Genomic DNA, 12,288 nt, shown 5'->3' on the forward strand with positions numbered 1-12,288 from the left:
AGTGACAGCTACCGAAAGGCTGACGCGAGTTTCTCCAGCGGTGCTTGGTGGCTGGATCGCGGATGCGTGGGCCATTATCCCAGAGGAGCTCGCCAGTCGCTCTTTTAAGAAATGCGGCATCTCGAACACCCTTGATGGCACTGAGGACCACTTTCTGTGGGAAGACATTTCCGACAAGGCGACTTCAGGAGACAGCGGCAGCGAACCTGACGATGACTGGACGGACGTCGGGAGACAGTGCCAGAGAAAACTGACAATGACTGAACGGTAACTGCAGGGCAAATAAATGTTTTCTGTGCTCTTTACCTCGCATTATATGCGGATGAAAACTTTTTTTTTCTGATTTTGCTGTCCCCGAATTACACCTCGTATTATACGCGGGTTCGTATTATACGCGGGTTTTTACGGTACTAGAGCTTGCTCCGTACCCCTTCGGTCGCTAAGAATAGCAGCTAGATCCCTTGAAATCTCATCGCATAAATTATACTATCTTATAAATACACCTGCCTGCTGCACACTGCGACAGTCGGGGGAACGTCGGGCACGGCGACAACGGAAACACGCTGGTTAAGGGTGCGCGGGCAATGTCACGTACGCTACGGACACACAGATACGTGACTTAAGGACGCTCACACTGGACCATATCGGTTTGACACACGCGAGCAGTGGCATACATCAGTTAGGGACGCACAGAGAGTGACCCTGTAAGTTACGGCCGCATGGAGATGTGCCACTGTAGGTTGTGGATGCAGGGAGAGGCACCAATCGGTTTGAGACACAGCCCAGGCATGCGCGTTATAAATACGGGATCCGGGACGTATAGGGCACGGACAAACGTGCATGGCCACTTAGCTCCCTAGCCGAAGGAAATGTGGGTTCCAGACACATGAGGAGGGTACTGTTTGGTACGACCGCTCGCGCAGGAGCGTGTACGTTAACCTCAGCCCCAGCATTAATGAAAGCCTGCGCTCCCGTAACCAGACTGAAGTACCCCGAGAAATTTTTTTCTGCAAACCTATATCAGAAGCATGCTTAACGCTTTCCAAATACCAGCCCAGAAGCATGTAAGCGATTGTGAACGCCAGCAAAACTTCGTATCCTGTCTTTCAATAAAAAGCATTCGCCTTATTCGACAAGTCATTCACCGCCACCATTATCTCAAGAAAGGAGACACAGTACGTCTTTCCCACGCTCTCCTTATAAGCCGCATAAAATACGACACGCCGTACCTCCCACTAAAGAATGCGGAATGTGCGAAATTAACCGCCGTTATACGGAAAAAGTTAAAAAACAGCGCTTGTTCTACCCATCACCCCTCCCAAAACCAACTTCTCAGCAGTGGGAGGACCAGCTGGCATGCGGCGACCTGGGTCACCAGCTCGAGCTGATATCCTGGCGCAACTGCATGGCCTCCTCGACAGAGGATTCCCAGCCTTTTGAAGAAATGTTGCCGTCTCTCTCTCTCTCTCTCTCTCTCTCTCTCTCTCTCTCTCTCTCTCTCTCTCTCTCTCTCTCTCTCTCTCTCTCTCTCTCTCTCTCTCTCTCTCTCTCTCTCTCTCTCTCTCTCTCTCTCCCTCTCTCTCTCTCCAGAAAGCAAGGAACGGCTCAACCATCCCCGCGTCAGCGCGAATAAAACGTTTATACCGCCACCACCAGCCTTTTCCTCTCACGCTCTTAATTTGAATAGTTAAAATATTCCATAGTTGTTGCCCACAAATGATATTAAGCAACGACCAGGTACAGTTTATGTGTTCGGTAAATTTAGATAACTATGAATAGTATGAAGTGTATCCAACAGAGACGTTTGAAAAACTGTAGGTGAAAACACCCTAATTGTTACGATTACTATCGTCAGTTTCTAACACCAAGTACTTTTCGCCGGTTTGAGCTTGGAGAACCAGATACAGGGGCTCGTAGAGTTGGCCTTGAAATTCAAGAATCCCGGACGCCTACGTTGACGTAGTTTCCGTAGTTCATATTCCCTAGTGCGCACCACGGGTTGTCAATTGATCTCGTTTTGTCGAGTAAGGACACTGGTGACAGTTCTTTACTCTAGATCGACGCTTACAATCCAGCGCATTAGCTGGCTTCTTCCGGTTAGACGATCTGTTTTTTCGTGTGTGTAGTCGATTCTTCGCGGAGCTGTCACTGCCTGATCCTGCGGCAAGGGGGCAAGCGAGCTCTTGTACTCTTTGCATATACCATGGCCAATGGTTGCACCTCAAGCGCAGGCGAAGAAGGTGTAGGTCCTTCTGATACACTCTAAATTTACTAGGTCCACCTTGCGCAAACTTTCACATTCAGGAAAGCGAGGGTAAATTTATTTGTATATTAAAATCGCGTGACTAGCGCTACAAACTTAGGAAAGGCCCTGTGTGCACCGGATGCTTTAAAAACCGGCAACAAATAATGAGAGCTTGTTGTTAATACCTTCTGAAGTGTAATTGCCGTTTTGTAGTCGTCAAATAGGTTTAAAGGCTGTCACTGCTGAGCTTTAGTATGTCGAGGAGTAGCATGTCTTCCGACAGGGAAGCAATTACTACAAGAAAGACGCGAAATTTTACCCTGCTTAAAGGGACACCAAAGGCAACCAGCAAGTTGGTATCAAACGAAAGTCTGACATTCACATAGCCATTTTAGCGTTCATCCAATGCCGAAAACGTTCCATGTGATCCGTGATCAGTAATAACGCTATGTTGAATGTGCTCAGTTATTAAATGATTCATTATTATCAGTTTTTACTCGTGATGATATTACTTCATGCCCTGACATAGATGTAGTTGCCGGCATTAATATGTATGAAATAATAATTGACAAACCTGGTATTATATCTTTACTTGGAAAGTTGAAAACTTCATCTTCATCCGCTCATAACCGCTTCAACAACAAAATACTGAAAAATATTTCCTCCGGTATCTATCGCTATTTGGCAGCAATATTTCCTCTATCATCATCATCAGGCACAATTCCTCAGGACTGGCGAATAGCAAAAATAGTGCCGTTATTTAAATCTGGTGATCGCTCATTTCCGCTTAGTTACAGAACCATATCTTTAACTAGTGCCTAATGTAAACTTTTTGAACACATTATACAGTCACAAGTAATCTCCTATTTAGAGGAACACAATATTATCTTCAAATACCAGCACGGTTTTCGCAAGGGCTATTCATGCGAAACTCAACTCGCAGGATTTACTCATGACTTGTACTCATCATTGCACGCCGGCATCAAACTGACGCCATATTCCTTGACTTTTCAAAATCATTCGACCGTGTCCCTCCCCATCGGCGATTATTAAAACTTAGGCTGCTTAATATTCACCCATTTATTCTCGCCTAGCTGCAAGCCTTCTTTCCAGTAGGAAACAATTCACGTCTGTCAATAACTTTAACTCTCCTTTTGTTGAAGTTTCATCTGGAGATCCCCAAGAAAGTGTGCTTGGTTTCTTGCTTTTCCTTATGTATATTAACACCTTACCCTCCTCAGTCAATCCTAAAGTTAGGCTATCGCTGACGATTGTGTCTTTTACCGTACCATTTCTTCTGAAACTGATCGACAATATCTACAATCTGATCTTGTCTCTTTAACTTTGTGGTGCACAACGTGGCTAATGACACTAAATCCTTCTAAAACTAAGTTAATGAGTTTTACAAAAAAAAGCGCCCCGTATTCCAACGTCTTACTTACTAAACAATACTTCGAGGCAGTGCTCGGTACAAAAACACTGCTTACTTTTCTTGCGGAAACAGGGCTGGAAGAGGTTCTGTGAACTCTCTGAGCATGTACAATTTGTATATGTGTGCATTTCTCCTCTTTTCTTTCTTTCTTTCCTTTTCTTTTTCTGTCTATTTTTGGCTGTCACCTCACTTTATTCACCCCATCTGGAATAGCAAGCCCTACCGTTAGTGGGGCTGACCTCTTCAGCTTTTATTAAAGGCTTTCTCTCTCTCTCTAATACTTCAGTGGAGCTTCCGACCTCGTATAAATATCTTTCAATTTCAATTTTTTTCAATTCAATTTCAAGTTTATTTCCAACATTACAGTGTCGGGGGTCCACCAGGCGAAAAAGCGGTCAGCGACCACTTGAAGGGTGCCTGGCAGCCCGTAAACACAGCAGCTGTTTGATAACGGTAAAAAGCATACACACGCTAATATATACGTGAAATTAACAGATATATAACATGTAAAACACACCTATATACGAACAACAATGCATAAGTGTACACACTCTTAGATAATATTAATCATGACATACATTAGGTAACAACAGAAAAAATGCATAGACACAATAAAGACAATTTTGAAATTGAACAGAACCCGCTATACCTTATCCAAGGCATGTGACACTTCACTGTGTGAAACAAAAAGAAACTAAAACAAACAATAAAAGCCAACCCAAGTGCGCAAAAGCAAGGCAAATAGGTATTGGCCACAAAATATTTACGCAGATTCGTCTTCGTACATCTTCTGTAGTTGATATCATCTTTTTGAAATTTGTTAAGGACGGAGGGCAATGAATATTGCAAGAACTGTAGAAAATACCCTGTCAGCGCTACGTGTGCGAGAGTCGCTTGTTTGAAGAGTAATACTTGAAATTGTTGTAACGAAGTTTCTGAACTTGTCATTAGAAAAAAGATACAAATTAAGTTAACATTCAGTCTGACGAGTCATGGCATCACCACATTAACGTCACCCTTGCTTCAGCAAATCGCTCACTCGGGTTCCTTATTAAATGTAACTTGAAACACACCCCCTCGCACTTCCTTAAACTGGCTTATATAACCCTAATCCGCCCTAAAATAGAATATGCGTTCGCCATTTGGGATCCCGATCAAGACTACTTTATTAAAAACATTGAAGCCGTGCAGAACCGTGCTGTACGTTTTATTTTTTCTGATTACTCACGTCACAACAGCGTCACTTCATTGAAGCTTCGTGCCGAACTTGAAGTCTTATCACATCGCCGCAAAATAGCTCGCTTATCACTACTTCATAAGCTCTACCATCACACATCACTTCACGAGGACTTCTTCAGGCCACCCTCTGCTATCTTCATGCGCCGCGATCATCCCTTTAAAATCGAACGCTTCCCTTGTCGCACATTTCATTACGCTAGATCGTTCATACCGCGCAGAAAAACCGAGTGAAATGACTTACCATCAAACATTGCAACCGTCACCGATATGACTGAATTTCAGAAGCTACTAATTATGAGTACAAATGTGTGAGCCTTTCGCGGTATTATCCCTTTTTCTCACTGCAAACCGTGAAATAACGTATTTTTTTTTTGCTTCTGTATAAAATGCGTATGTTTTATGGTTCGTGTTATTTATTGCCGTGTTTGCCTAATTCTTTTATTCACAGGTGTTCTTGGTGATGTTATCATTTATTGATGCTTTATAAGCGCGTGTGCTTGTTGTAAACTAGTTTTGCGCTTTATTGTACTGTTGTGACTCTACTTACTCTTTGCATAGTTCATTTTTAAATATATTTTTTAATGTAGTTTTATTATTGTTTCTGACTAGTATTATTTATTCTGATCACTTAAGATTATGCGGCAAGAATATTGACCATATATTGTACTCTAATCTATTTAGTATTTGTATAATTTTTCAGTTTGCGTTTTTTCTGGTCTTTTTAATCATTTTCATGTACCTGTATGTGTTATACCCCCCCTATGTAATACCCTCCTGTGAGACGGCCCTTAGGGGTATTCTGAATAAATAAATAAATAAAAAAGCTATTGTCCTTTTGAGGTCCCGCCAATGTTGGCGTCGAAGAAACCGCTCGTGCGTAGCTCGCACACTTGCCCGAAAAGCGGTACCACCGTACCAAGCATGGACGAGTAGCGCCATCCAGCGGCAGCCAGGAACGACGTTCCGCACAATCGATGATTTAAGCACTTCCGGTGCAAGTTGCGCGGTATAGTCAGTGGCGGCGGCACCTGCCTTCACGTTTTCGCTATTTTTTACCTTACTGAAAAAAAAAAGCTAGCGCAAGAGTGGTCTATTCGTGTTCGCGGTGAGCTAATCTATCGATTTTGAGCAACTCGTACTTTGACTTTAGTGCCTCTCTAAGTGACGCACTGCTGCTACATAACACGATGAACTTAAGTACATAGGTAATGCTTAAGTGAGCGCGCTCATGCAAACCACCAACGACCAAATGTGGAGCAGGTCGCTACTTTACCTCTCTGTCGGGCCCGATGACGTGGTCCCTTATAACCGGTTTTATCTCGAGCATGATACAAGCTGAGTTATAAATGTATAAAGGCCAGCGGCGTTATAGAACCACAATGTTGTTTTCTGCGCTGCATACCAGTCGCTGCAAAGCTCACAGTCCTGACTTTAAGGTCGCCGAAAGACTACGCTAGTTGAGCATGTGGGGAAGAATGTTCTGGGCGGTTTGTACCGGCTGCAGCTTGTACGTATATGCCTCCGCCGATGGCGTTATGAGCGGTGGCTGACTAGTTTGACATACTTCAGCAGTAGCCGGGGCTCTTTCCTGAGTGTTTCTGATTTCTTTGTTGGCTATGCATCGTTGTTTAGGCGTTTATATTGCGCGTGCGATGTTCTCGCCGCCTGGCGTCTACTAGCTTACTCGGGGTATCGTTGTGCCACCTTACACACTAAATGCTAAACATCGAGTCTAAACACGCTTAGGGCTTGCTTTAGAAATGATAAGGGTATATACGACAGGCAGCGACGTAGATAGGTGCACAGCGCCATCGCTTTCCTAGACCTTGCATGCAATGTTATTGTAAGCAAGTGCCACTGTCGATTACTAATATATAACAATTCACAGCTTGCACAAACATATTTTGTTTTGTTTTTCCCTTGTTTTCCTATAGATTATATTACACTTTGGTCAATGTAGCCACCAAAGCTGTAGAATTAAGTCCGCTGTTCTTGTAGAAATTCACTTTTCACACTACCTTGAATTCTGGAAGCGGCTTATTGGTTTGCCGCTGATGACTTGCCGATTCACATATAGGTAGGTCAACGGGTTTTTTAATAAATCTGAAAAAAATTTCTGAATAACACACACCAGAAAAAAATGGGGCAGGCTTAACACTTCTAAACAGTTATCAGGAGCGAAAGCAGACTATGGCAAACTATCGAAGGCAAACTTTCGTTAAGAACATGGTGCTTCACGAGAGTTTGCCTTTGCTTGACATTTCGCAGCCTGCCGACAAGCTGTATCTACAGGATGATTGGATTCATCCTTTCGCTTGCGCTGAAAGGCACGCACAGACAGCCCAGCCGGCGGCCGCGAAGCAGCACTTTCGCGTGCGCGCATCGTGTGTTGTTCTAGTTTTCGCCACTGTAAACTCAATGAGCGTAGCATAAGTCGTTAAACTCTCGCCCAGTCACGCAGTTCGTTTCCGCTGAAGCGCGCCAGCGGCCCAGCCGCCACTGGGAGATAAAGCGCGGGCAAAGCAGCCGTTCTAACTCGCCTGGTCACGCAGTATGGCAGCGGGGAAGCTTCGAGCAAGGAAAGAGATAAGAAAGGTGCAGCTTGCGTGTCGGCGGCTGAAGGTGAATGCGGCGCGATGAATGACCTTGGATGATGTGGCGTTGTAGAGCTTTCCCTCGGAAAATTTGACAATGCGGATTTATTTGATTAACTGCGATTTTAGAGGGTATGATGGCGAAAAAATTATGGTCTAAGTTGGAGTTTTAGAATGTCAGACAACTTTTGGGGGCCGGTGACCGTTTGCACTTACCGTCGATAAGTGCGAGCGCCAGGTTTCGCGAATAGGGTTTCGTTGCTCTCTTTGGAGGTACCGGGCAAGAAAGGTTATCTTATCTCCCCTTACAGTGTTCCAACAGTGAATCAAAATGTGTAGCCAGAGCTGCACCGCGTGGTCCAAGTCTATGCGCCGATTTATAGGGAGTGTGCTGCTCCCGCTAGGGCCTTCTCTGCAACTTCGACGAGACGAGAACGTTCGGGCGTTCCTGAAATGGAAGGAGCTAGGGTGCACATCGCGGTGTGAAACGACTCACCCAGCAACGGCGACTTGTGCCAGTAGCCGTCACGCACTTCGAGGTAGTCGGTCTCGCAACTGTCCGACTCATAGATGTCGAGCTGGGTGACGTTGAGCACGATGCGCTCTCCGTGCGTGGCAGTCACGCGCCACTCGCAGTACTCGCCTTCGGCCGGCGGAGTCACGCTGTTCACCAGCTCGGGAGACGCGATCAGGCCGCTGGGCTCCTGCATCGTGCGCCCACACTCTGCGAGAGAGTGGGCAAGGAGGACGCCAAGGTTAGCGGGGCCTTGTTACCAAAGGGTTACGTCAAGCGCTCGGTTGTAAGCGGCGCCTCGAAACATTGTTTTTCTTTGCAAAATATGTATCAAGCAACACAACGTGTGAAGGCAAGACGAAATACTGTTTTGCGTTGTGCCGACGAGCACTGAGCGGCAACATCGTAGAAGCATACAAGTCAGTAGTATCTGCTACGCACAATCGCTACAAAAGCATAGCATCTATGATTGGCTCAGCTACAGAGCGCAATATATATCAAAGCTTTTACCTTTAACTACTACTACAAGTAAGTAACTGCAATAAAACCATGTCATTAGCCTTGCCCCATTTAAATTCATGAACCTATAATTTCGTACCTGGTTTGTGTATGCCTACGACATTTTTCGCACTAGACAAGAATCAGAGAGCCGAATACGGCAGCATGCCGGCGAGTAGGGGAGAAATAATGAGCCGAAACGTTTGTACTGGCTCTTCATTTCGCCTTATTGTGGTGAACAAGAAAAGAGTATTCGTGATTTCTTCAAAAAGCGTGAAAAAGGACAATAGAACGGGAACTCGCTGCAGCGTCTTTTCGCTCGCTCTTGATTTTCGGGACGCCGCTGTGAGCTTTAAACACCGACATAACAGGACTTGAACAATTTTAGAGGCATTTCACATTAAGAAAGCAAGCAGTAGAAATAGACTATGACAATTATCCGTCCATAGCATTGTCCGAGCAAGAAGTAGACTTTCTTGACCTCGTGACATTATCAGATCACGACAGTATCACATTTACTATTTGCGATGCTTGTGTTGATGGCAGTGAGCCTGCGCGCAGAATGTTACGGTGATTTCAAGTTGTTATTCTCCCACGTAAATGCGAGTTATGAGTAGTCCTTTTTCTTGTGTTTTCCCGTCTCCCATTTGCGTAATGTTGCCGCTTTTTTGAAAAAAAAAAACTACGAGTTTGTACAAAGTCGCTTAATTTTGTACCCCAACTAAACATAGCAAAGGCTGGGAACGTCTTAGTTCGGATAGCGACCGTGTGATGATTACGAAACGTGAGTTGTACAGCCTGAACGTTAACTGAATGTAACTGTTATGTTGAAGATGTCGTGGGGGGCAATTGTTATCACCTACGGGAACTCTCTAGTCTTCTGTACGCACAAAACGTGAAGCGAAACTTCCAGCGCAGTTTCTCGTGGTGCCTTGCACGTAAGCCGTCTGACAGACCTTCCGCTTCTTTAAAGGGTGTATAAGTGAATTTGTCGAAATCTAATTGGTGGCTAGATTAGGCTGTACAACCCATGTAATTCATTATATGGCTTTTTCGTGAAAGTCTAGAGGCTTGGTTTATCTGTAATGAGTGGAACACTAAACGTCATGCGCCATTCGCAGCCGATCAACCAGCTACCCTAATGCCGTCATACGGCAGGTTCTCAGTCTGCTTTAATTCTGAGTCCGCATAATGTTGATTTTGGATCCCCTGGTGGTCAAAATTAATCCGGAGCCTTCCACTACGGCGCACTTCATCGCCTGTGCATCGTCTGCTCGTTAAACTTTATAATCAATCACTGTTGGTTTTAACGCTTTTTATTGTTATTGTAAACTTTTTTGTTTATTCACGAACAGGCTTCATTCTAAATCTGGCAAATTTAGCCCCCGGCATTGCCAGTGTGTCTTCAATGCCAACGTCTTTTCAAGGAGGACGGCGTTTTCGAGTCCCACTTTTCTGGTGTAAGGGTTCACAGATTAAAAAAAAAACACATCATCGGACAATGTTTCCAATTCACCACAATGCGCCTTTAAAGGGGTCCTGAAATACCTTCCGCCGATGCATGGATGTACATGTACCCAAATAGAACAATGTATTTGCAATCTCCTCCCGCAAGAATTATTAAAGCGATGAATATTAGCTGAGAAATCGTAAATCAAAAACCGCGCATTATCGTCCCTCCGCGTTTTCTCCTCCTTTCGACTTACTCTCCGCTGTTGACGGCGCATGAGCCTTGCCTCCCATGATGCTGCTCTCCGCAGCGGTGACGTACTTCCGCTATTGTGCTGCTCAGACTGTCGTCTGCTACGGGCAAGCTTTGTTGACACCATGAATCCCTCACTCCGCTCAAGGCTGGAAAAGCGAACGAAAAATCTGGCCGCATGTATCCTGCGGCCTGGCCTCGCCCTTTCGCGGTGTACGTTGCTGGCGGCACATGACTTTTTATCGGCGGCGAACTCGCAGCCGCACGGGGAGGGTCGTGCGCTCGTTCCCTTGATGCACCGCGCACTGTTTATCCAAAAAGTGCCGTATCAGATGTGTCCCCGCTGGTGCCAGGTCTTATTTTGCGGCGGTGGTAATTCCTGCCGGCGGCATGTGAAAAAGTCATATTAAACCGATACAGAACCCGTGCACAAAACGCTTCAATCATGTGACCAGTTCAGCTTGGGGCGACGCGTGGTGGAGAGCGGCAACGTTGGCAAAACATGCTCCGTCGTGGCTCTGAGCTTTCTAGCGCTGGAGCGAGCGCCATTTCTTTAACAATCTCAAACATCGGTTGCCTTGGCAACAAGGCACAAACCGCTCCAGAAGTCAGTTACGGTTGCGTGATCCCGGTTCAGCTTGGGGCCCCACTTCGCGACATGTGGGCACTTCAGGCGTACCACTCACTCCCATTGGGAAGTGCGAGATGCGTTTGGCATTACAGGAGGCGATGGTGCGTGTGTTGTGGACGCCTTTGTTTCGCGATGAAATGCGACGTTGTGCTTCTGCGGGTGGATAGTGCTTCCCATGGTCTGGATTATCTTTCTCGAGCGACGTACGACTCAACCTCGCATGGGGTATGTGCAGTGTGCGTGGCTAAAAGCCATCGGCTTGTGCGCCAGAGTTAAGTGACTTGCTGTTCATCCCCGCAAACCGCGCGCGAGGTGAGTACCGAATTTACAACGGGCAGGAGGCAACCCGTCCTGTGTCAATCGTGGTTCAGACTTTCAACGCATGTTGTGACGTTGTGTTCGTTAGAAACGCATCTCTGGATTGTTTTGAAGTTGAATAAAATGCGTGTCAAACCCGGGCATTCGGCTGAGGGCGTTCTCTGCGATTGCACGAAAGAAGTGTCACGGGGCTTCAACGCTTTCTTTATGGAACGTACTCAGGTAACAGAATATCCATGTCGTGTTATGGCCGTGTTGCATTCAATACAAACGGTTAAGCGTTTGTTTTACACTTGTTTCGTTTGTCGTAAAATGCCCAAGCACTCCGGCACTCCGCTGGCGGATCAGCCGGCGAGCCGACGCTGAGCAGACGACTCATCTCTTTGCCGGAAGTGCGTGAAAAAGCCGCCCAATAGCAGGATGTCTAGCTCATGACGAACATCTGGGAATCAATGATGTAGACATGTGAAGATGGCGGCGTCCAAAAACACGAAGGGAAGGGTGAGAAAAAAACGACAAACTTTGCAACAAAAGTGTGAGCTTTCCGCTGCGCGTAAAAGAGTAATACTTGGCACAGAGGACGTTGACGACCCAATCTAACGGTTGCGCTAGTTCATTTAGTGTGCTCAAAATGCCTTTCAGGGCCCCTTTAAGTTGACCCATGACGAAAGCATGAGCTGCAAATACAATTGGATCAGAGCACTTTTATTTTTCATTTTATGGGCTGCAAATTTTTATGAAATGTTTGTGCTAGTGTTTATACGTACGAGCCTAAATTGGTTGGATGCACAATTTGAAATGAGAGCAATAATATGAATATCACTTCTATCGTTAGGAATAGAACGGGGGTGGAATTTTTTCCCTCTGGACGGAACAACAATCCCGTAAAACATGGTGCACCCTCTTATGGCCGACACGTAAGAGGCTAGAACCTTTTTGGGGTGTTTGATTAGATAGTCGTTTAGGCAATTAGAACGATTTTACTCATAACTTTTCCGACCGTTCAATCTCTTGACGGCAGCAGTATTCGCTTGGCTCTCTTGCACTGTAGGTGCGACATCACTTTCTGTCTGATATCATTGATCCTAATGCGTCGTGAATTGGAAAGTAACGAC

At 45.6% G+C, this 12,288-nt stretch overlaps 1 protein-coding gene across 1 annotated transcript in view; it reads right to left on the reverse strand.

The window, feature by feature from the left end:
- LOC144140310 (bone morphogenetic protein 1-like) overlaps positions 1–12,288 on the reverse strand; it is an 892,396-nt gene that overhangs the window by 246,083 nt on the left and 634,025 nt on the right. The window contains exon 7 of the mRNA XM_077672292.1: positions 8,007–8,234. Within this exon, the coding sequence (XP_077528418.1) occupies positions 8,007–8,234 (228 nt within the window). The remainder of the gene's footprint in view (positions 1–8,006; positions 8,235–12,288) is intronic.

Source organism: Haemaphysalis longicornis, unplaced genomic scaffold (genome assembly GCF_048455015.1).
Source record: "Haemaphysalis longicornis isolate Haplotype H1 unplaced genomic scaffold, Haemaphysalis longicornis Haplotype H1 scaffold_1, whole genome shotgun sequence".
In the NCBI taxonomy this organism is placed as follows: Eukaryota; Metazoa; Arthropoda; class Arachnida; order Ixodida; family Ixodidae; genus Haemaphysalis; species Haemaphysalis longicornis.